Source organism: Bombina bombina, chromosome 9 (genome assembly GCF_027579735.1).
Source record: "Bombina bombina isolate aBomBom1 chromosome 9, aBomBom1.pri, whole genome shotgun sequence".
In the NCBI taxonomy this organism is placed as follows: Eukaryota; Metazoa; Chordata; class Amphibia; order Anura; family Bombinatoridae; genus Bombina; species Bombina bombina.
Window position 1 is genome coordinate 200,094,057 of NC_069507.1, and position 23,390 is coordinate 200,117,446.

Sequence of the window (23,390 nt, forward strand, 5' to 3'; positions counted from 1 at the left end):
TATGCAAAATTAGGGTATGGGTAATAAAGGGATTATCTATCTTTTTAAACAATAAAAATTCTGGTGTAGACTGTCCCTTTAAAGGGACATTCCAGCCAAAATTTAAATTCACATGGATGCATTTCAGTTTTGAATAGAAGCAATTTTGTAATATACATGTATTAGCAAAAATGCTTCTTAAAGACGCTATAGCGGTTTCAAAAGTGTATTTAATTATGCACCGTGCACCAGCATTTTAAACACAGCACTTGTTAAGAGAGCATAAGGTGCTTGTACCATCTGGCAAAGACTCAAATTGTTAATTGCCGACATGATACAAGCCCCACTGGCGCTCTGACCAGCTGTGGTATTTAAAATGCTGGTGCACTGACAATATCTAGCTATGCTTCCCATGCACGTGCAGAGAAAAAACATAATTTATGCTTACCTGATAAATTTATTTCTCTTGTAGTGTATCCAGTCCACGGATCATCCATTACTTATGGGATATTAACTCCTCCCCAACAGGAAGTGCAAGAGGATTCACCCAGCAGAGCTGCTATATAGCTCCTCCCCTAACTGCCATTACCAGTCATTCGACCGAAAACATGCAGAGAAAGGAAAACCATAGGGTACAGTGGTGACTGTAGTTTAATGGAAAAATTACCTGCCTTAAAGTGACAGGGCGGGCCGTGGACTGGATACACTACAAGAGAAATAAATTTATCAGGTAAGCATAAATTATGTTTTCTCTTGTTAAGTGTATCCAGTCCACGGATCATCCATTACTTTTGGGGATACCAATACCAAAGCTAAAGTACACGGATGACGGGAGGGACAGGCAGGCTCTTTATACGGAAGGAACCACTGCCTGAAGAACCTTTCTCCCAAAAACAGCCTCCGAAGAAGCAAAAGTGTCAAATTTGTAAAATTTGGAAAAAGTATGAAGAGAAGACCAAGTTGCAGCCTTGCAAATCTGTTCAACAGAAGCCTCATTCTTAAAGGCCCAAGTGGAAGCCACAGCTCTAGTAGAATGTGCTGTAATTCTTTCAGGAGGCTGCTGTCCAGCAGTCTCATAGGCTAACCGTATTATGCTACGAAGCCAAAAGGAGAGAGAGGTAGCCGAAGCTTTTTGACCTCTCCTCTGACCAGAATAAACGACAAACAGGGAAGACGTTTGTCGAAAATCCTTAGTTGCCTGTAGATAAAATTTCAGGGCACGGACTACATCTAGATTGTGTAGCAGACGTTCCTTTTTCGAAGAAGGATTAGGACACAAAGATGTAACCACAATCTCTTGATTGATATTCCTGTTAGTGACCACCTTAGGTAGGAACCCAGGTTTAGTACGCAGAACTACCTTGTCTGAATGAAAAATCAGATAAGGAGAATCACAATGTAAGGCAGATAACTCAGAGACTCTTCGAGCCGAGGAAATCGCCATTAAAAACAGAACTTTCCAAGATAACAACTTGATATCAATGGAATGAAGGGGTTCAAACGGAACCCCCTGTAAAACATTAAGAACTAAGTTCAAAACTCCATGGTGGAGCAACAGTTTTAAACACAGGCTTGATCCTAGCTAAAGCCTGACAAAAAGCTTGAACGTCCGGAACTTCTGACAGACGTTTGTGTAAAAGAATGGACAGAGCTGAAATCTGTCCCTTTAAAGGAACTAGCGGATAAACCCTTTTCTAAACCTTCTTGTAGAAAAGACAATATCCTCGGAATCCTAACCTTACTCCATGAGTAACTCTTGGATTCGCACCAATATAAGTATTTGCGCCATATCTTATGGTAAATCTTTCTGGTAACAGGCTTCCTAGCCTGTATTAAGGTATCAATAACTGACTCAGAAAAACCACATTTTGATAAAATCAAGCGTTCAATTTCCAAGCAGTCAGCTTCAGAGAAATTAGATTTTGATGTTTGAAGGGGACCCCTGTATCAGAAGGTCCTGTTTCAGAGGTAGCGACCAAGGTGGACAAGGATGACATGTCCACTAGATCTGCATACCAAGTCCTGCGTGGCCATGCAGGCGTTATTAGAATCACTGAAGCTCTCTCCTGTTTGATTCTGGCAATCAATCGAGGAAGCATCGGGAAGGGGTGGAAACACATAAGCCATCCCGAAGGTCCAAGGTGCTGTCAAAGCATCTATCAGAACCGCTCCCGGATCCCTGGATCTGGACCCGTAACGAGGAAGCTTGGCGTTCTGTCGAGACGCCATGAGATCTATCTCTGGTTTGCCCCAACGTTCGAAGTATTTGGGCAAAGACCTCCGATGAAGTTCCCACTCCCCTGGATGAAAAGTCTGACGACTTAAGAAATCCGCCTCCCAGTTCTCCACTCCCGGGATGTGGATTGCTACAGGTGGCAAGAGTGAGACTCTGCCCAGCGAATTATCTTTGATACTTCCATCATTGCTAGGGAGCTTCTTGTCCCTCCCTGATGGTTGATGTAAGGCTACAGTCGTGATGTTGTCCCGACTGAAACCTGATGAACCCCCGAGTTGTTAGACTGGGGCCAAGCCAGAATGGCATTGAGAACTTGCTCTCAATTCCAGAATGTTTATTGGTAGGAGACTCTCCTCTGATTCCATTGTCCCTGAGCCTTCAGAGAATTCCAGACAGCGCCCCAACCTAGTAGGCTGGCGTCTGTTGTTACAATTGCCAGTCCGGCCTGCTGAATGGCACCCCCCTGGACAGATGTGGCCGAGAGAAAGCCACATAGAGAGAAATTTCTGGTCTCTTGATCCAGATTCAGAGTAGGGGACAAGTCTGAGTAATCCCCATTCCACTGACTTAGCATGCACAATTGCAGCGGTCTGAGATGTAGACGTGCAAAGGGTACTTATGTCCCTTGCTGCTACCATTAAGCCGATCACCTCCATGCATTGAGCTACTGACGGGTGTTTGAATGGAATGAAGGGACACGGCATGCATTTTTGAAGCTTTGGTTAACCTGTCTTCTGATCAGGTAAATCTTCATTTCTACAGAATCTATCAGGAGTCCCCAAGAAGGGAACTCTTGTGAGTGGAAAGAGAGAACTCTTCTTTTCGTTCACCTTCCATCCATGCGACCTTAGAAATGCCAGTACTAACTCTGTATGAGACTTGGCAGTTTGAAAGCTTGAAGCTTGTATCAGAATGTCGTCTAGGTCGGAGCTACCGCAATTCCTCGCGGTCTTAGTACCCGCCAGAAGAGCACACAGAACTTTTGTGAAGATTCTCGGAGCCGTAGCCAATCCGAATGGAAGAGCTACAAACTGGTAATGCCTGTCTAGGAAAGGCAAACCTTAGATACCGGTACTGATCTTTGTGAATTGGTATGTGAAGGTAAAGCATCCTTCTAAATCCACTGTGGTCATGTACTGACCCTTTTGGATCATGGGTAAAATTGTCCGAATAGTTTCCATTTTGAACGATGTACTCTTAGGAATTTGTTTAGGATCTTTAAATTCCAAGATTGGCCTGAAAGTTCCCTCTTTTTGGGAACCACAAACAGATTTTGAGTAAAACCCTTGTCCTTATTCCGACCCGCGGAACCGATGGATCACTCCCATTAATAAAAGATCTTGTACGCAGCGTAGAAACGCCTCTTTCTTTATTTGGTTTGTTGACAACCTTGACAGATGAAATCTCCCTCTTGGGGGAGAGAATTTGAAGTCTAGAAGGTATCCCTGAGATATGATCTCTAACGCCCAGGGATCCTGGACATCTCTTGCCCAAGCCTGGGCGAAAGAGAGAAAGTCTGCCCCCCACTAGATCCGTTTCCCGGATCGGGGGCCCTCGATTCATGCTGTCTTAGGGGCAGCAGCAGGTTTCCTGGCCTGCCTTGCCCTTGTTCCAGACTGGTTAGGGTCTCCAGCCTTTGTCTGTAGCGAGCAACAGCTCCTTCCTGTTTTGGTGCAGAGGAAGTTGATGCTGCTCCTGCTTTGAAATTACGAAAGGAACGAAAATTAGGACTGTCTAGCCTTAGGTTTGGCTCTGTCTTGAGGCAGGGCATGGCCTTTACCCTCCTGTTAATGTCAGCGATAATTTCTTTCAAACCCGGGGCGCCGAATAAGGTCTGCCCTTTGAAAGGTATATTAAGCAATTTAGATTTAGAAGTAACGTCAGCTGACCAGGATTTTAGCCTCAGTGCTCTGCGTGCTGAATGGCGAATCCGGAATTCTTAGCCGTAAGTTTAGTTAAATGTACTACCGGCATCTGAATGAAAATGAGTTAGCTAACTTAAGGGCTTTAAGCTTGTGTGTAATCTCATCTAATGGAGCTGATTCAAGTGTCTCTCCAGAGACTCAAACCAAAATGCTGCTGGCAGCCGTGACAGGGCGCAATGCATGCAAGAGGTTGCAATAATAAAACCTTGTTGAACAAACATTTTCTTAAGGTAACCCTCTAACTTTTTATCCATTGGATCTGAAAAGGCACAGCTATCCTCCACCGGGATAGTGGTACGCTTAGCTAAAGTAGAAACTAGCTCCCTCCACCTTAGGGACCGTTTGCCATAAGTCCCGTGTGGGTGGCGTCTATTGGAAAACATCTTTCTAAATATCGGAGGGGGTGAGAACGGCACACCGGGGTCTATCCCACTCCTTAGTAACAATTTCAGTAAGTCTCTAGGTATAGGAAAAACGTCAGTACTTCGCCGGGAACCCGCCAAATAATATTTATCCAACCTACACATTTTCTCTGGTATTGCAACTGTGTTACAATCATTCAGAGCCGCTAACACCTCCCTAGTAAATACACGAGGTTTTTCCGAGCTTAAATTTAAAATTTGAAATATCTGAATCCAGTTTGTTTGGATCAGAACCGTCACCCGCAGAATGAAGCTCTCCGTCCTCATGTTTCTGCAAATTGTTGACGCGTGTCTGACATGGCCCTAATATTATCAGCGCACTCTGTTCTCACCCCAGAGTGATCACGCATATCTCTTAGTTTCTGGTAATTTAGCCAAAACTTCAGTCATAAACAGTAGCCATATCCTGTAATGTGATTTGTAATGGCCGCCCAGATGTACTCGGCGCTACAATATCACGCACCTCCCGAGCGGGAGATGCAGGGTACTGACACGTGAGGCCTAGTTAGTCGGCATAACTCTCCCCTCGTTGTTTGGTGAAATATGTTCAATTTGTACAGATTGACTTTTATTTAAAGTAGCATCAATACAGTTAGTACATAAATTTCTATTGGGCTCCACTTTGGCATTGCAACAAATGACACAGGTATCATCCTCTGAATCAGACATGTTTAACACACTAGCAAATAAACTTGCAACTTGGAAATACAATTCAAATGGTAGAATAATATTAAAAACGTACTGTGCCTTTAAGAAGCACAGAAGATCTATGACAGTTGAAAATTAATAAATTGAAACAGTTATATCAATCCTTGTAAACAACACAACTTTAGCAAAGGTTTAATCCCATTAGCCAAGATAACAAATTCTGAAAGCAGGAAACAAATTACAGAATAAACGTTTTTTATCTCAGTCAACTATAATTCTCACAGCTCTGCTGAGAGAAATTACCTCCCTCAAAATAAGTTTTGAAGACCCCTGAGCTCTGTAGAGATGAACCGGATCATGCAGGAAATACAATGAGCTGCTGACTGAAATATTTGATGCGTAGCAAAAAGCGCCAAAAAACGGCCCCTCCCCCTCACACACAGTAGTGAGAGAGAACAGAAACTGTCAGAAAAAAGATTAAGCAACTGCCAAGTGGAAAAATAGTGCCCAAACATTTATTCACTCAGTAACTCAGCAAATGAAAACGATTTTACATTCCAGCAAAAACGTTAAACATAATTTCTAGTTATTAAACAGCTTTATGTACTTCTTACAGTGTAATTCTAGTGAAGTACCATTCCCCAGAATACTGAAGTGTAAAGTATACATACATGACATATCGGTATGGCAGGATTTTCTCATCAATTCCATTGTCAGAAAATAAAAGCTGCTACATACCTCTATGCAGATTCATCTGCCCGCTGTCCCCTGATCTGAAGTTTACCTCTCCTCAGATGGCCGAGAAACAGCAATATGATCTTAACTACTCCGGCTAAAATCATAGCAAAAACTCTGGTAGATTCTTCTTCAAACTCTGCCATAGAGATAATAACACACTCCGGTGCTATTTTAAAATAACAAACTTTTGATTGAAGATATAAAACTAAGTATAATCACCATAGTCCTCTCACACATCCTATCTATTCGTTGGGGTGCAAGAGAATGACTGGTAAGGACGTTAGGGGAGGAGCTATATAGCAGCTCTGCTGGGTGAATCCTCTTGCACTTCCTGTTGGGGAGGAGTAATATCCCATAAGTAATGGATGATCCCGTGGGACTGGATACACTTAACAAGAGAAATTAACACTGAACACAGTGATAACTTTTACTAGAAGCATTTTTTGCCATTATTTGTAGATTACAAAATGTTTCTGTCCAAAAGATGTAATTCATTTATGTGAATTTTAAATTTATGACTGAAATGGTCCATGTAAACTCTTAAAGTGAAAGTAAATCCTAGCGTTGTACAAATGCTAGGATTTACTATTGAAAACAAATAAAGGGGACTTTCATTCCATGAAGTATAAGATACTTCATGTAGAAAGCTCCTTTATTTGATCAATCGATCGCCGTTTTTACCCTTGTACAGCAGCCCACCGGCAAAAAACAAATGTGGGCACCTCTTAGACAAATATTTTTTCCCATGGGTTCCAGTACAAGGTAAAAAACGGCGATCGATTGAATCAAATAAAGGAGCTTTCTACATGAAGTACCTTATACTTCATGAATGAAAGTCCCCCTTTGTTTCAATAGTAAATCCTAGCGTTTTACAAACGCTAGGATTTACCTTTCACTTTAAAGTCATACAAGGCTAAAGAACACTAGTAGGAAAATATAACGTACCTTATTGTGCCTCTGAAAGTATTTTTCAGCGCTGTGGATCCAATATACATAATTTGGACTTTAGAAAACCGTGAGTTTATGCTCATTACCTATATGCACAAGGAAAAAAAAATTAGATTAGGACAACTAGGCTTAAAGGGATATGAAACCAATTTTTTATTTTTATTTCATCATTCGGCTAGAGCATGCCTAATTTTAAGCAACTATCTAATTTACTCCATTCTCAAATTTTCTTTGTTCTCTTGGTATATTTATTTTAAAATCAAGAATGTAAACCTAGGAGTCAAACCCATTTTTGGTTCAGCACCTGGGTAGCGCTTGTCGATTGGTGGCTTAATGTAGCCACCAATAAGCAAGTGCTACCCAGGATTCTTAACCAAAAATGGGCCCATATCCACACTTACATTCAAGCTTTTATCAAATAAAGATAACAAGAGAACAAAGACAAATTGACAATAGGAAATAACTAGAAAGATGCTTAAAATTACATGCTCTATCTGAACCATGAATGAAAAAAATTGAGTTTAATATCTCTTTAACAAACAGTAAACTATGATATAGAGAAAGATCAATCAGTGCCGTTCATCTTAAAAGCAGCTCTTGATCAGCCACATGCTAAATTTACCCAGTAACATCAGTAATCTGAGGACATTTTCTAATATTTTAGCATGGCAGAAGTACTGTAATACACTGGGTGTAGATTACCAGACTTCCCGCTATTTACCAATATAGGGATACCGAGTGGAATGAGAAGGGGATAATCTTTGTTGCTCAAATTAAAACATGACAGACACACAATATTCCAAACACTTGCCGATATATCTGTTAATATCATTTAACCCAAAAAAAAAGTGTTTTGCATATCATCGCAGGCAAGGAGTTACCTTACACAATTATGCCAATTATACGGCTATGACTGGGACCTACAAGTATTATAAGCAAGGATTAAAGTTTATAGGGATTGTTTCTCTAAACCTTTTACTAACTTACAAACTCAAGATAATTTTGAAGAGTATAAGACTATCGGAGGCGGCCACAGTAATAATCAGCTGGAGAGAAGTTCAATTGAAATTAATAAACTAATATCTCACACCTGAAATAATCAATAAGTGGACACATAGAATCAACAGTGTAAGTTTTTCAAAAGCAATGCAGCGAAATCGGATGATATACTACATTGCATGTGGACATGCCCTAAAATGAGATAATATTGGGGAAAGATTAACTTTTGGTTGAATAAATATCTCCGGAATAAAATTGATTTAATGCCCTTTCATATCTTTTTTTATTCTCTGAACAGTCACAAACTGGTGAGCAATATTTGATAATTGTGGCCATATTGGCAGCACACAATTAAATATTTAGGAAATGGAAGTCCCCTGATGCCACTAGTGTAGTTGAATGTATCAATATTATGACTCTTCAGATGACGATCGAGTTACAAGATAATAAACTTCTCTCTGAAAAAATTCTTAGACATTACTTTATGAAATGGTTAAGAGTAATACTTTCATGGCCTTTAACAAGACAGTTACAATTTATATTGCCATTACAAAAATCTGCCCTGTTTTCCTTTCCCAGCAATGGATTATGAGTTACACTCGCAACCGTGACTAGAGAACGACTGATGGGGGCCGATCTTGAGGAGGGGGGTCATTTAATTTTTTTTCTCCCTCTCTTCCAACTTTCATTACAAAGGGAAATGCAAAAATTAGAAGTATGGGCAGGTAAATGTAAAATGAGATTTAATACAGGAAAATGCAAGGTTCTACATTTTGGAAGTAAAAATAATAGGCAACATATTTTTTAAATGGGACAAGACTTAGCAAACAGAGGAGGAAAGGGATTTGGGAGTATTAATAGATAACAAGTTAAAGATGGGTGCACAATGCAGGGCAGCGGCTTCAAAGGCTAATAAGATACTAGCATGTATTAAAAGAGGCATTGATTCAAGGGAAGAAAGCATAATTCTGTCACTATATAAAGCCCTAGTAAGACCTCACCTTGAGTATGGAGTGCAGTTCTGGGGACCAATCGCAAAAAAAATAATATACTGCAGAACTAGAAAAAGTTCAGAGAAGGGCCACAAAGCTAATAAGGGGATTGGAGAATTTAACCTATGAGGAGAGGCTAGCCAAACTGGGTCTGTTTTCTTTTGAAAAAAGGTGCTTGAGAGGTGACATGATTACTTTATATAAAAATATTCAAGGCCCATATACAGAGATGGCAGAAGCTCTGTTTATTCCAAGAAAATTGTTTGACAAGAGGTCACAATTTAAGGTTGGAGGAAAGGAGATTTAATCTCCTGCAACGGAAAAGCTTTTTCAGTGTAAGAACAATAAAATTGTGGAACTCATTACCAAAGGAGGTAATGAATGCCAATACCCTAGATACATTTAAAAATAGTCTGGATACATTTCTGTATATAAATTAAATTCCTGTATATGATTGCCAGTTTTAAATGGGTAATCTTTTAGTGGGGTTATTTAAGCTTAACTGGAGCTTTTTGTAAGTATTTTAGATTTGTATAGGTTGAACTCGATGGACTTCAGTCTTTTTCCAACCTTATCAACTATGTAACATATGCTACAATTGTGATAGTCTGTCTGAAAGAAAAATTCTCTCCTAAAAAAAGCCAAGCCTGAAAGAGCTCTGAAAATAGCACGGAGTTCAAAATATCGATTGGAAACCTCGCCTCTTGAAGTTTCCAAACCCCTTTTACTGTCAAAGACCCTCAGACAGCGCCCCAACCTGCAAGACTTGCATCCATAAAGAATACAGTTCAGGAAGGACGAACAAAAGGAGACCCCCTGAAAAAAAAACGATGATAGACTAATCATCAAAAAGAGAGAGTAGAGTGTTTAGGATTTAAGAATATCAACTGTGATATCTGAAAACAAACTCTGTATCATATATTCATTATGCAAAGCAAAAAGAGATCTCAGATGAAAAACGAGCAAAGGGAACCATGCCCGATGCTGCAGTTATGAGACCGAAGACTTTCATGCACATAGCCACTGAAAGAAATGTTCCAGACTGTAAGAAAAACAGGCTGCCAAATACAATTGACTTTTGTCCAATAAAGACAAAGACCTGAAAACAGAATCCATCTAAAAACCCAAAAATAAGTGACCCTTTTCTAAGGAATCACAAAACTCTTAGGTAAATTAAATACTCTAACCATGTTTTGAAGAAACAAAACTTAGTTGATTCTTAAGAGAGATTCCAAAAAAGAAAGATCCATATATATGAATACTGCGCTTTCATATGTATGTATTGGGTACTTGTAAGCGCGTCTAGTTACCCGTAAGGGCCTCAAAACGCTGCTCATTTAATCGACTTCGGAGAATGAAAGACTGAATGGACCTCGACAGGAATCTAATCTGCAACCCTACAGGGCTCAGCTACAGTGCATTAGTATGCTGAGCTATCCGTCCATCTTAATAAAAGAAAAGTTTAAGCTAATACCAAGATACCATCCAAATAAGGAAGCACCACCATATTTTACTGTCTGAAGACAGAAAGAAAGGCACCAAGAACCTATGAAAACATTTGTAAAGCTGTCCCTAGACAAAATGGAAAAAAGTGACAAATTGGTAAAGCTTATTTAAAAAAGAAAATCTCAGAATCCACAAGTGGACTGAATGACAAAATATGAGGATAAACAGCCTGAAAAATGAGTGGACATGAAATTACCTTAACAAAAAGGCGGGAAACCCTAATTTCAAACCAGGATGTGATAGGAAGGGGATATTTCAGAAATGGGGGGAGCAAGGTCTGAGGTATGTGATACAACTCCAAGAAACAGTACTAAATACTAGTAAATCATTTGAAATATTAAGCAGAGAATTTAATTTTATCTAAAAAAATGATTTTATGCATACCTTCAAATTAGACACCTTTACAGTGAACTACAAAATAAATACGGATCAAACTGGAGTTTGGGAGAATTAGAGGAAGTAATCAATTCATTTGCACTAAAGAAATATGCAGTTAGTAGGATATATAACTTATACACGACGTATAAAGCAGGAATGCATGCTCAGGTGATATACGGGAAGTGGGTAAAAACATTTGAGACCCTTTCATTGATAGAGATCACTTCCAGTTTAAAAAGGATCACTAGGGTAACGAATATAACATCATGGAGAGAAGCACATTTCAAGATAATAAATCCGTTATATATTACACCTAGCATATTGGCATACTGGTATAAAAATGACAGTATAGTGTGTTCTAAATGTGGATCAAGACTGGCAGATATGGAACATTGTTTATGGGCATGCCCAAAAATCAAACAGTTTTGGTTAAAAGTACAATATTGGCTAAATATGATGTTAGAACAAAAATGCCAAATTAATAGTAAGCATATTATATTTCTGTATGAAACACAGGGCCAACTGAGTAATATAAAATTGATCAATACCGCTATCTTACAGGGGCGTATACTGATACTGGCTAAATGGAAATCTACCCAGGGGCCAAGTATTGCCCAATTTAAAGTAGAAATGATAAATCAGATGGTTATGGAACAATATAACATAAAATTAAAGTCACAGAGTGTGCTTAAAATGTTTCTGTACAAATGGCTTTAAGTAATAGAAGCACAACCAAGGATGGTACAAATACAGATTATTACACCATTATTAAAATTAAGCTTAGTAAGACATTGGATAGTTAATGACAAGTTGCCGGCTACATGGAAGACATTACTATAGACAAATGAATGTACATTGGAAGGATGCATGGTTTCCCCTCCCCACCACCCGGCACACAGTTAAGTACACAAACAGGTAATATTCTTTACCTTTGGGTCACACACAGGATAAATCTTAATATATAAAGACGGTTAAGTCCGAGGGAACATGTGGCTACCATAGTATATACAACAAGAGGAAGATAGAGAATAAAAAGATCGGAATAAGCTAAAGTAATCCGATAAGTCGATAATTTAGTAAAATTTTAAAAATATAAAAAAAAAGGACCTTAATGTGGAATGTACATACAAAAGGATATGCAAAACTATACTAAAGGTTTAGATAGTATATGTAGTATATGTTTGTGGAGTTTTTTCTTTTTTTTTTCTCTTTATATACACTGTCCCACAAGAGAGACGGACTCAAGTACAATTGCTAGAAATAAGGTTAAATTATATTTGAAAGTAAACAAATAAGATATTGAATTAACTCGACATGACAAACTAATTAAGTAAGAGAGCAATTGGTAATAAGTATTGTTTCAATTTAGAGAATATATGTTTCTTTTTTTACGATAGTATGTTGTATATATGCAGGCAGTCAGTCTGCTTTGACAACTATTTTTTGTTGTTCATATTTTATGTTGTATATGGAAAAAAAAAAATCAATAAAAAGAAATTTAAAAAAACAAAAAGGCATTATAGTCCTTATAATTGCCAACATAAAAGTTGAAATTCTAACAAAACAATATAAAAGTCATCAGATCCAAAAAAATGGACTGAATAAACCCTTCTTCTTTGGGACAAAGAATAGAATTGAATAGAAACCCTGTTCCTTCAAAAAAGAATTAGCATAATCATTCCTAAAACACCGAGCATACTGAGAAAGAAAGATTCTTCCTATAGAAGGTCTCATTCTGAAAATCTATTCAAACCCTAACATACATATAGATTTTGGACTGATCCAAAAACAATTTAATCTGCCCCCCACCAGAATGACTGGATAGAGAACCGCACCTTCATGCAGTCTAATAAGTAAATATATAGTGTATTTCTCCCAAAAGATACAAAACGCTATTTCAGTGCTTAAACTCTGAATTAACCAAATTAGAAGCTGAACAAAACAGTTGTTGTTATTACCCAAATCAATGGTATACAATAAAATTGACCTCAAAAGGCCAAAAGGCTGAAATAACCCTGCCGGAATATGAATCTAAGACCCTTGGATCTAGAACAACATTTGTAGTCAGGACATTCACCAACTGATCTACATCACCGGACTTAAAGTAGGGCAGAAAGAAATTCTAGACCTCCAACAATAGTGGAGAAAATAGAAATCAAACAAATTGTCCTATCAAGATAGAAATAATAAAATATATTTGAAATCATAATAAATAGATATAGTAAACATAATTACATGATTACTTCTGAAGTAACTAAACAGAGAATCTGAAAACTGCTTATACTAACTGTTTAACAAAGGTTGAGAAAACCACAGATAAAGCTGAGCTAAAATATAAACAGTACATGAATATGCTCTACCAAGGTTATATTCAAAAATTCAAAAAAGAATCCTGAAAATAAGTACCAATCTCCATAGAAATAGTTAACAGTCCCAAGAGGAATCAGGATAAACACTCTCTAGAATATAATACAAATAGTATATTGCATATGAAAAAACCTTAAAGGTAAGGTAAAAGTTAAGCATATAACTAAACGCCATTGTTTATAAATTACAAATTAGCATAAGTTTAATTCATCATTATGACAGTAAGTCCTCATAATTACTTTATTTTCTCCCTTCGAAGATACTGTTCCGACACCAATCTTTCGTCCGCCCGACATTTCCTACATCACTGGATGACTGAGCGCATGCGTCCGGCTAAACTCAACCTACATCCACCCGTGCTCGTTCGTGATTTGCGCATGCTCACTGCTTGCTCGGTAGCGATTGTTTTGTTTTAGTTTACATAACAATTGGAACGATCTTCGCAGCAAGTGAGTTTTTTACAATGAATATGTATTTAAATGTGTACGGTCTTTATTTATATCTGCAATTGGGAAATGATCTTCATTTAGTAAACAGCATTCCTAATTTTTATTACACTAGTATTTTATATCGCTAGCGGGGAAGTGGCTGCATGAGCATAAGAAATCCAGCCTGTGAACGCGCATTGAGCTTACGTAAGCACAGGGCTGAGAACGGCTCGATGAGAGAAGAGGATATAAAGCACGGAAGTGGCATGGGGGTGGAGATTCGGCGAAAACGGTCAGGAAATATAAAGTTTGAATTTCATGTAAAATACAACGTAAACAAGTAAATAAAGTTAGCGATAAGCGGCAGGTTATTATTAGATAGTTATATGATTTGACTTACCATAAACTGTACCTTACCTTTAAGAGCAAAAAAATCTTAAATCCAGTTAGAAAAGGATTAATAATATAGTTAATAGGAGGATTACTAAAACTATAAATAACAAATATTTCCTTATCAAAGAACATAAAAAAAAATTATTTTAAATGATAAAATAAGGAGAATTAACAAATTGTCTGATACAGGATCTTAAAACAAAGAAAACTTGTCAGTAGAATAAGACTTAAGTATGCTATTTGGTCAGAACAAAATTAATTAAATTTTAACATTTTTGAAAGAGACCTTGTAAGTTTATTTAAAGGCATAATAGCAGTCATAACCTTTATGATTAATAAGCAACAACAGTAATGTTTGCAAATGATCAAGTACAAGAACTGAATATGTAAAAAACAGTAAATTCATTATATATGTAGAAACATAAAACATAAACATAAACAAATGCCAATTAATTGAACTGAAGAATTAACAGCTAAATAATGAAAAAGACACACTGAGCTTTGTAGAATTGTGTTCCAAGCATCATAGTTTGTACAGAAACATCAGAGTCAGGATCAGAATGAAACATCTGGCAAAATGTAACCGAAAAAGGAAAAATAACATTTAAGCAAAATATTCAATTTCACAATGTAACAATTTCAGTAAAGAAAAACAAAAGCAGGCATAATAGCTTTAAAAAAATAAATATTATTAAAAACAGCGAGCAAGAGGGAGAGGGGTAAATGACTAATTTTTTGCGCCAAGTATGACGCATAACGCAAAAAAGGAATAAAACTTTTTGAGCAATACTATCACCAGGAAATGACACAATTTGCGTCATAATATAATGCAATTCCGCAACAAAACTAGCGTCAAAGACACCGGAAATGACTAAACTTGCGACATTAACAGAGCAACTTCGGCGGCAAAAAAGAAAGTTGCGTCAAGGAATGACGCAATAAAAAAAACTTGTATTTTTTGCCCGCAAAAAATGAGAGTCAAATTGAAAAAAGACTGAACCCCAGGTAAGAAAAAAGTTTAAATAAAAACTTACGCAAAACATGATTCCTATACTGAAACTGTTTAGACTGCAAAAGGAAATATACATAGACCTGACTCATGGCAAATATAAGTAAATACATACACTTTAAAACTTTATATAATACAATAAAGTGCCAAACCATAGCTGAGAGTGTCTTAAATAATAATACGTATTTACCGAAAGGACACCCATCCACATATAGCAGATAGCCAACCAGTACTGAAGATGTATTCAGCATGAGGTAATGGTATATAGGAGTATATCGTCTGATCTGGAAAAGGGAGGTAGGAGAATGAATCTAAATGACCGATATCAGAGAACCCTTGAAAGAGATATCCCGTGAGGAAAACCAAAAAATCAATAGGCGATACTCTCTTCACATCCCTCTGACAAACACGGTACTCTGAGAGGGAATTGGGCTTCATATGCTGAGAAGCGCTTATTATAGAGAAAAAAAAATCAAGAAAAACTTACTTCACCACCTCCATAGGGAGGCAAAGTTTGTAAAACTGAATGTGGGTGTGGTGAGGGGTGTATTTATAGGCATTTGAGGTTTGGTAAACTTTGCCCCTCCTGGAAGGATTGTATATTCCATACGTCACTAGCTCATGGACTCTTGCCAATTACATGAAAAAAATAATAATATGGATATATATATATATATATTTCAAATGCAGAAATGAAAGGCTGGCACATCTCCTTGAGTTGTAATGTAAAAAGTTCTTTATTTCAGTCAATTTAAAACAAGCGGGTTTGCAAAGCTCAGGAAGTATGCTTTACATGTTTCGGCATCTCAGCCTTAATCATAAGCATAATTCAAGGTAAAATAATGTTAAAATATATAGGGCTTGCCCCTCACTCATTGGATATTATAAATCATGTGACTGACCATACCAGAAAAAAACCTCAGATTTAAGGTGGAATTGGGAAAACAGAGATACCCAGCATAAACTTAAATATGCGTGGCAGGACAAAATAAATTTAGCAATGCTGAGAGCCATATTAAATATACTAAGCTCTAACTGTGATCAGGAAAATAGATACATGTGTGGTAGAGAGAATAGAAATACTAAATATATATATTGTTACAATCAATAGGACTACATGCCCCAAAGTGTTAACACAATCTGTGTGTATATAATAAAGGGGAAGTCAATTAGTGGAAAGAAAAAGGCAGCATTTGGGAAAGAAAAGGTATTAACCCTTTAATAGTGTCAAAGAAATGGCAAAAAATTATGCTGGGAAGGAGAAGACAGAAATCTCCAATAAGCTTTTTGCAAGTGGGTTTGTGGATTAATATCATGTATGATTCGGCACTGTTGAGCATGTGAAATATAATTTAATGAGAATTAAATAAGAATCATACATGCAGCCACAAAACCAACCATTGTGTATGTTTAAGCAGAATGATGTAAAAATGATACCAATCATACTTTTAATGTTGATCCCGAAATAACAAACATACTAGAGCTGCGCATCTTCACTTGTCTCACGATTCGATTCGATTACGATTATCATCGTAACGATTCGATACGATTCGATTCTACGATGCATCGCGATGCATCACGATTACTGCCTATGATTTTCATGATCTTGTTCTATTCCATATTTTATATATATATATATATATATATATATATATATATATATATATATATATATATATATATATACACACACACACTATATATATATATATATATATATATAGTGTGTGTGTGTATATATAATAATCTTTTAAACAACTGTGTAAGATGGAAGAGCACTTATAAACATAATGCTACAATATGCACAGATATGTATGTGTAGATTTATTTTACAAAGGAAAACCAGCAGCAGTGTACTCACTCAAACATTCTCACAGAGTACATGCAGACATCTGAAACCTGACCCAGAGAGCATTACCAATAGACCTCCTCTCACATGTTCCGGTCAGGAATTTTTATGACACCTATCCTAAAGAGCCGACAGCAGCCTCATGTAAACAGTGAATCTTTTCTTGTATTATAGATTCACTGTTTACTGTTGCGGTCTCTGCTGCATGTTTCCTCTGTCAGATCCCTAGCCCAAACGAGCATTTGAGGGTTGCTGTAAAACTTTTGACTTGCTGTATCTAATAGCAACCCTCAAATGCTCCTTTGGGCTAGGGGTCTGACAGAGAGGAAACATGCAGCAGAGACCGCAACAGTAAACAGTGAATCTATAATACAAGAAAAGATTCACTGTTTACATGAGGCTGCTGTCGGCTCTTTAGGATAGGTGTCATAAAAATTCCTGACCGGAACATGTGAGAGGAGGTCTATTGGTAATGCTCTCTGGGTCAGATATCTGCGCAGAGTGCACAGCAAGTCCTGATGTGGTGTAGCTGGGGGCTGTAACCAGATTAATCCTGACACAAATGCTGTCGGCTCGTCTGCTATGTGAGAGAGGCGGGGTCACGTGACGTTGCGCGATGATGTCACCCCTGAATCGATTCTGATCTGCACTGCATCGATGCAGCATCGTTAACAGGCTGCATCGCGATGCATCGCAGAATCGATTATTTTAGGCACCCCTAAAACATACTGGTTGTTAATGGAGAAAAAAAATCAATAAAATACTACAAAAACTATACCAGGGTACTATAAATACAGACACTAATTCATAATAATTGTAATTTCATTATTATTGGAGCTATTCCCAGAAATTAATGAGGTCAAATATGGAATTATACCCTTTTGGTATTCTTGTATCAAGATTAAAAATCCAAAAAGCCTCACGTTTCAAAAGTAATTTCCCCATATTACCCCCACGTTTGGGTAGTTTGACTGCTCAATCACCATCCATTTCAATGTTTTGTTGACACTATTGTGCTCTTGAATGAAATGATTTGCCAACTCTGAACAACCATCTTTCCTTTTGATGTCAGAGAGGTGTTGTCTAATCCTCTCTCTGACCTCACGTATTGTGCAACCTATGTATATTGTTTACAATTACATGTGCACCAAATCATGTACACTGCATTTTTAGATCTACAATTAACACAAGTGTCAAGTTCATATGTTTTACCATTCGTGTGTGATTCAAATGTTTTTGACAGATTTGCAAAACTGCACGGGACGCACTGGCTGTAGCCACATCTGTGCATCCCCTTTACTTAGAGCCAAGAACTGGTTTGTTTTTCACTTTCAACTCGCTAGGTGACAATAAATTACCTAAGGTGACACCTTTTTGATAAGAAAAGTTGCAACCTTTTTGTACTTCTTGTTGTAGCCTGTCATCCGCCAAAAAGCATTGGAAAATGCTTTTTGATCACTTTACAGATTTGATGATATTCAGACGAATATTGAGTTACAAAGCTTACTCTGTCAGCTGAGAAATTAGATTGTTTTGTTCTTGTTGACTGATCTCCAAGAAGAGAATCACGACTGATAGCATCCACCTCTTATTTTGCTTTATGTATCAAATTCTTGTTGTAGCCCCTTTCCAAAAATCTTTTGGTAAGATCTTTACTTTGAAATTCAAAGTCTGATTGGCTGCTGCAATTAAGTTTAGTTCTGATTAACTGTCCCGTAATAATTGAATATTGAACATGTTTTGGGATGATTACTGTGACCATGTTAAAAGGGGTGTTACCCAAAATGGGTTTCCTATACATGGTGGTCTCCACTTCCATTATTGAATAATAGAGTAATGTCCAGAAAATTAATTCTGTCGCCTGTTATACTCATAATGTGAACCGAAGACCACTACGGATTATCATTGAGAAAATCAATTGAAATCACCTATCAACCGATCATCACCTGACAAAACCAGTAGCAAGTCATCTATATAGCGATAGTATGATCGAATATTTGAGATGAAAGGGTTACGATCACCATAGCAGAAAATTGACGCCCACCAGCCCATAGTTAAATTCGCAAACGAGGGGGCCAAATCTCGCCCCCATTGCGGTTCCCACGGACCTGAAGGTAATAATTGTCTTGGAACGTAAAATAATTTTGGTCCAGAAGGAAATCTGTTACATCAATCAGGTAATCCACAAAGGATAGTCATAGTCAGTGCAATTATTGTAAAAATATTCTATTGCTCTTAGACCCACTTGGTGTGGGGATTGAGGAATATAAAGAAACTACGTCTACTGTAAGCCAGCAGTCATTAGAATTGCACTGAAAACCTTCAAACCTCTGGGAGGACCTGTTTAGTGTCTCTCAAGTAACTCGGAAGTTTCAAAACCAATGGTTGTCAGATGCGTGTCCAACCATTCGGACAACTTCTTTCACAGATAGAACCTATGCCGGACACTATGGGCCGGCCTCTAACCTTCAAGGACTTATTACTTTTAGGAAGCACATGGAATATGGGAACAATAGGTTGATGGACAAAAGAAATTTGAAAGTATCCTGGTCTAAGTGACCAGCCGCTAGGCCTTTATCCAATAGTGTCTTTGACTGTGTTATAAAGGCGGGGTAGTGGGATTATGGCTGAGTAAAACATAATCATCCTTATTCTCAAGCTGTCTCATGATTTCATTGAGATAGGATGCTTTTTGCCATACCACCACACTGCCGTCCTTATCAGCAGTTTTGATTACAGATCAGGATTGGTTCTTTTAAGAGACTCAGATAGCCAATCTTCTTTGACTGATAAATTATTGGGGCTTTTACTGGGTTGAGTGACAATTTCACCAAATCACGTTTCACTCTTTTTAAAAAAAAATTACACCTTGAGTGGATTGGGTAAAATACCGATTTCGGTCTGAATCCTGTGTGTGGATTTGTCACTCTATCCAGGATGTCACTTTCATGTTCCAAAACTGTCAAACTTTGAATATCTGAAAGCTCAGCAAAGGTGAATCCCACTGTGGGATTCTCTCTTATTGAATCATCATTGTTAGACCCATTCACTGTCTCCACTTGTGTGGATGAAAAAAAAAATTGTTTTTAGGGTAAGTTGTCTAATCTATTCCGTCAACCAAAGTTTGGAAATAAGTTGAATTTTGATGAAGGTTTTGTACTTTCCAATGCTTTTGGGGCGGATGACAGGCTACAACAAGAAGTACATAAAGGTTGCAACTTTTCTTATTGAAAAGGGTGTCACCGTAGGTAATTGTATTGTCACCTAGCGAGTTGAAAAGTGAAAAACTAACCAGTTCTTGGCTCTAAGGGGGGGGTAAAGGGGATTGCACAGATGTGGCTACAGCCATGCGTCCCGTGCAGTTTTTGCAAATCTGTCAAAAACATTTGAATCACACCACGAATGGTAAAACATATGAACTTGACACTTGTGTAATTGTAGATCTAAAAAATGCAGTGTACAATGATTTGGCGGTCACATGTAATTGTAAACAATATACATAGGTTGCACAATACGTGAGGTCAGAGAGAGGATTAGACAACACCTCTCTGACATCAAAAGGAAAGATGGTTTTCAGAGTTGGCAAATCATTTCATTCAAGAGCACAATAGTGTCAACAAAACATTGAAATGGATGGTGATTGAGGGCAGTCAAACTACCCAAAACGTGGGGGTTATATGGGGAAATTACTTTTGAAACGTGAGGCTTTTTGGATTTTTAATCTGGATACAAGAATACCAAAAGGGTATAATTCCATATTTGAGCTCATTAATTTCTGGGAATAGCTCCAATAATAATGAAATTACATTATTATGAATTAGTGTCTGTATTTATAGTACCCGTGGTATATTTTTTGTAGTATTTAATTGATTTTTTTTTCTCCATTAACAACCAGTATGTTTGTTATTTTGGGATCAACATTAAAAGTATGATGGTATCATTTTTACATCATTCTGCTTAAACATACACAATGGGTTGTTTTGTGGCTGCATGTATGGATTCTTAGTTAATTCTCATTAAATTATAGTTTCACATGCTCAACAGTGCCGAATCATACATGATATTAATCCACAAGACCCACTTGCAAAAAGGCTTATTGAGATTTCTTGTCTTCTCCTTCCCAGCATAATTTTTTGCCAATTGCTTTGACACTATTAAAGGGGGTTAATACCTTTCGTCTTTCCCTAATGCTGCCTTTTCTTCCACTAATTGACTTCCCCTTTATTATATACACACAGATTGTGTTAACACTTTGGGGCATGTAGTCCCTATTGATTGTAACAATGTATATATTTAGTATTTCTATTCTCTCTACCACACATGTATCTATTTTCCTATCACAGTTAGAGCTTACTATATTTAATATGGCTCTCAGCATTGCTAAATTTATTTTGTCCTGCCACGCATATTTACGTTTATGCTGGGTAACTCTGTTTTCCCCCCAATTCCAACTTAAATCTGAGGGGTTTTTCTGGTATGGTCAGTCACATATGATTTATAATATCCAATGAGTGAGGGGCAAGCCCTATATATTTTTAATATTATTTTACCTTGAATTATGCTTATATTAAGGGCTGAGATGCCGAAACATGTAAAGCATACTTCCTGAGCTTTGCAAACCCGCTTGTTTTAAATTGACTGAAATAAAAGAACTTTTTACATTACAACTCAAGATGTGCCAGCCTTTCATTTCTGCATTTTAAGTTACCTACTTTCCCTGACCGGCACCTCCGAGTTACGTTGTGGACCAGCTGTTTGTGTGACGTCCTGTTGGGGAGATCCGATACTTGGGCTATCATTGGAGGAGCGTGACACGTGAACCCGGGAAGCGATCTGGAGCCCGTGGTGCAGATACAGCAGGAGCACATACTGAAGAAAACGCTAGCCGCTCTGTGCTCATATCCTGTGGAGTAGATTCCTCTCATTACCGGGGTGGTGAGTAACAGTCCTTCGGTTCTTTGTGGCCATTTCTGCAGAGTATCAGGTAGCACTTGTATTTTGGCTTTGTGATTGTTCCTCAGCGTTTATGCATGTGTATGCCTCTCTTATCTGACATTAACTGCAAACACATATTTGTTAAAGGGACAGTCACTTGATTGTTTAAAAGACAGAGATTACTCCTTTACTAACCCATTCCACAGCTATGCATACCAGTAATTGTGTATAGTTAATATACTATTATGACTTCTAAGGATTGCCTGTTTCGTAGCCCCTGTGGGCCTGCTTATATCTCAGAGCTTTTTTTATTATTTACAATCTGGCACTTCAGCCAAAAGTGCCAGTTCATGTGTGCCATATAGATAACATAGATAACATTGTGTTCACTCCTGTGGAGAATGATAATGGGTTCACAAGAACCAGCACTAATTGGCTAAAATGCAAGATTGTAAGAAGCTTTAAAAAAACAACAAAGAGATAAGGGGCAACCAGCAGGGGCTAAGGATAAAGGTAGTTCAAGATTATTATATATTAATATAACTGTGTTGGTTGTGCAAAACTGGGGAACGGGTAATAAAGGGATTATCTATCTTTTAAAACAATATCAATTTTCAAGTAGACTGTCCCTTTAATATACCTAATTGTTCCAAGATAAAAACAATACGTTTAGTTAATGCATCCTATATTGTTGTTTTAATCTCCCCCAGTTAATTTTAAGGACGACAAGTAAATGCTTAGAAACTGATTCATTTTGAAAACAAATATGCCATGAAATTCCATTTCTTACTTTGCATGTGGACAATTGCACCAACACCTGGTAGAAGATGAGACTCTCTCTCTCGAGCCACTGAAATACGCGGCATCTGAAAAGAACAATGTGAATATGCGTTTAGTAAAGGGAAGCGCTACAGAGAGAACAGAAAGTGTAATACCTGGTAGCTATTGCTTTGCAGGTACTTTTTGTACAGCAAAGAAAAAGCAGCCATTTACAAAGTAAAATCGGTACTCGGCACAGTTAGTTTGTTTGTAACACCTAATGTGTACACGAAACCCAAATTTCTTCTTTCAATGATTCAGATAGAGAATACAATATTAAACCAATTTCCATTTTACTTATGTTATCTATTTTGCTTCCTTCGCTTGGTATCCTTTGTTGAAGAAGCAGCAATACACTACTGGGAGCTAGCTGGATGCACTGGGGTGAGCCATAAGAGTGAGGCATAAATGTGCATCCACCAATCAAATCATCAGCTCGTGAGGTCTACCTAGGTATCATTTTAACAAAAGGATATCAGGAGAACCAAAAATTAGACAATAGAAGTAAATTGGAAAGTTGTTAAAAATCACATGCTCTATCTAAATCGTGAAAGAAACATTGTGGGGTTTCATGTCCCTTTAATGTTGACAGTCCATCTGAATAATGTAGGAGGGGAGCTTGCATACTTGGGTAACACAAATTGTGGCCGTCAGTAAATCCTGTTACTTGCATGCATCCTGTTACTTATTGCAAATTGAAATTACAGCAGATAGCAAGCTCATAAAAATGTTTGGTCTTTCTTAACTGTAAACACCTTGTAATTACAACATTTCTGAAGTCTTCCATTTTCATATCAGCCGCGTGTGAACTATATTAGA

General features: G+C 37.6%; 1 protein-coding gene across 1 annotated transcript in view; it reads right to left on the reverse strand.

Annotated features, from left to right (window-relative positions):
* EXOSC1 (exosome component 1) overlaps positions 1 to 23,390 on the reverse strand; it is a 70,928-nt gene that overhangs the window by 31,591 nt on the left and 15,947 nt on the right. Inside the window, exons 3-5 of the mRNA XM_053692974.1 lie at positions 22,543 to 22,618; positions 19,709 to 19,875; positions 6,894 to 6,982 (exon numbers count right to left, since the gene is read on the reverse strand). Coding sequence (XP_053548949.1) covers positions 6,894 to 6,982; positions 19,709 to 19,875; positions 22,543 to 22,618 — 332 coding nt within the window. The remainder of the gene's footprint in view (positions 1 to 6,893; positions 6,983 to 19,708; positions 19,876 to 22,542; positions 22,619 to 23,390) is intronic.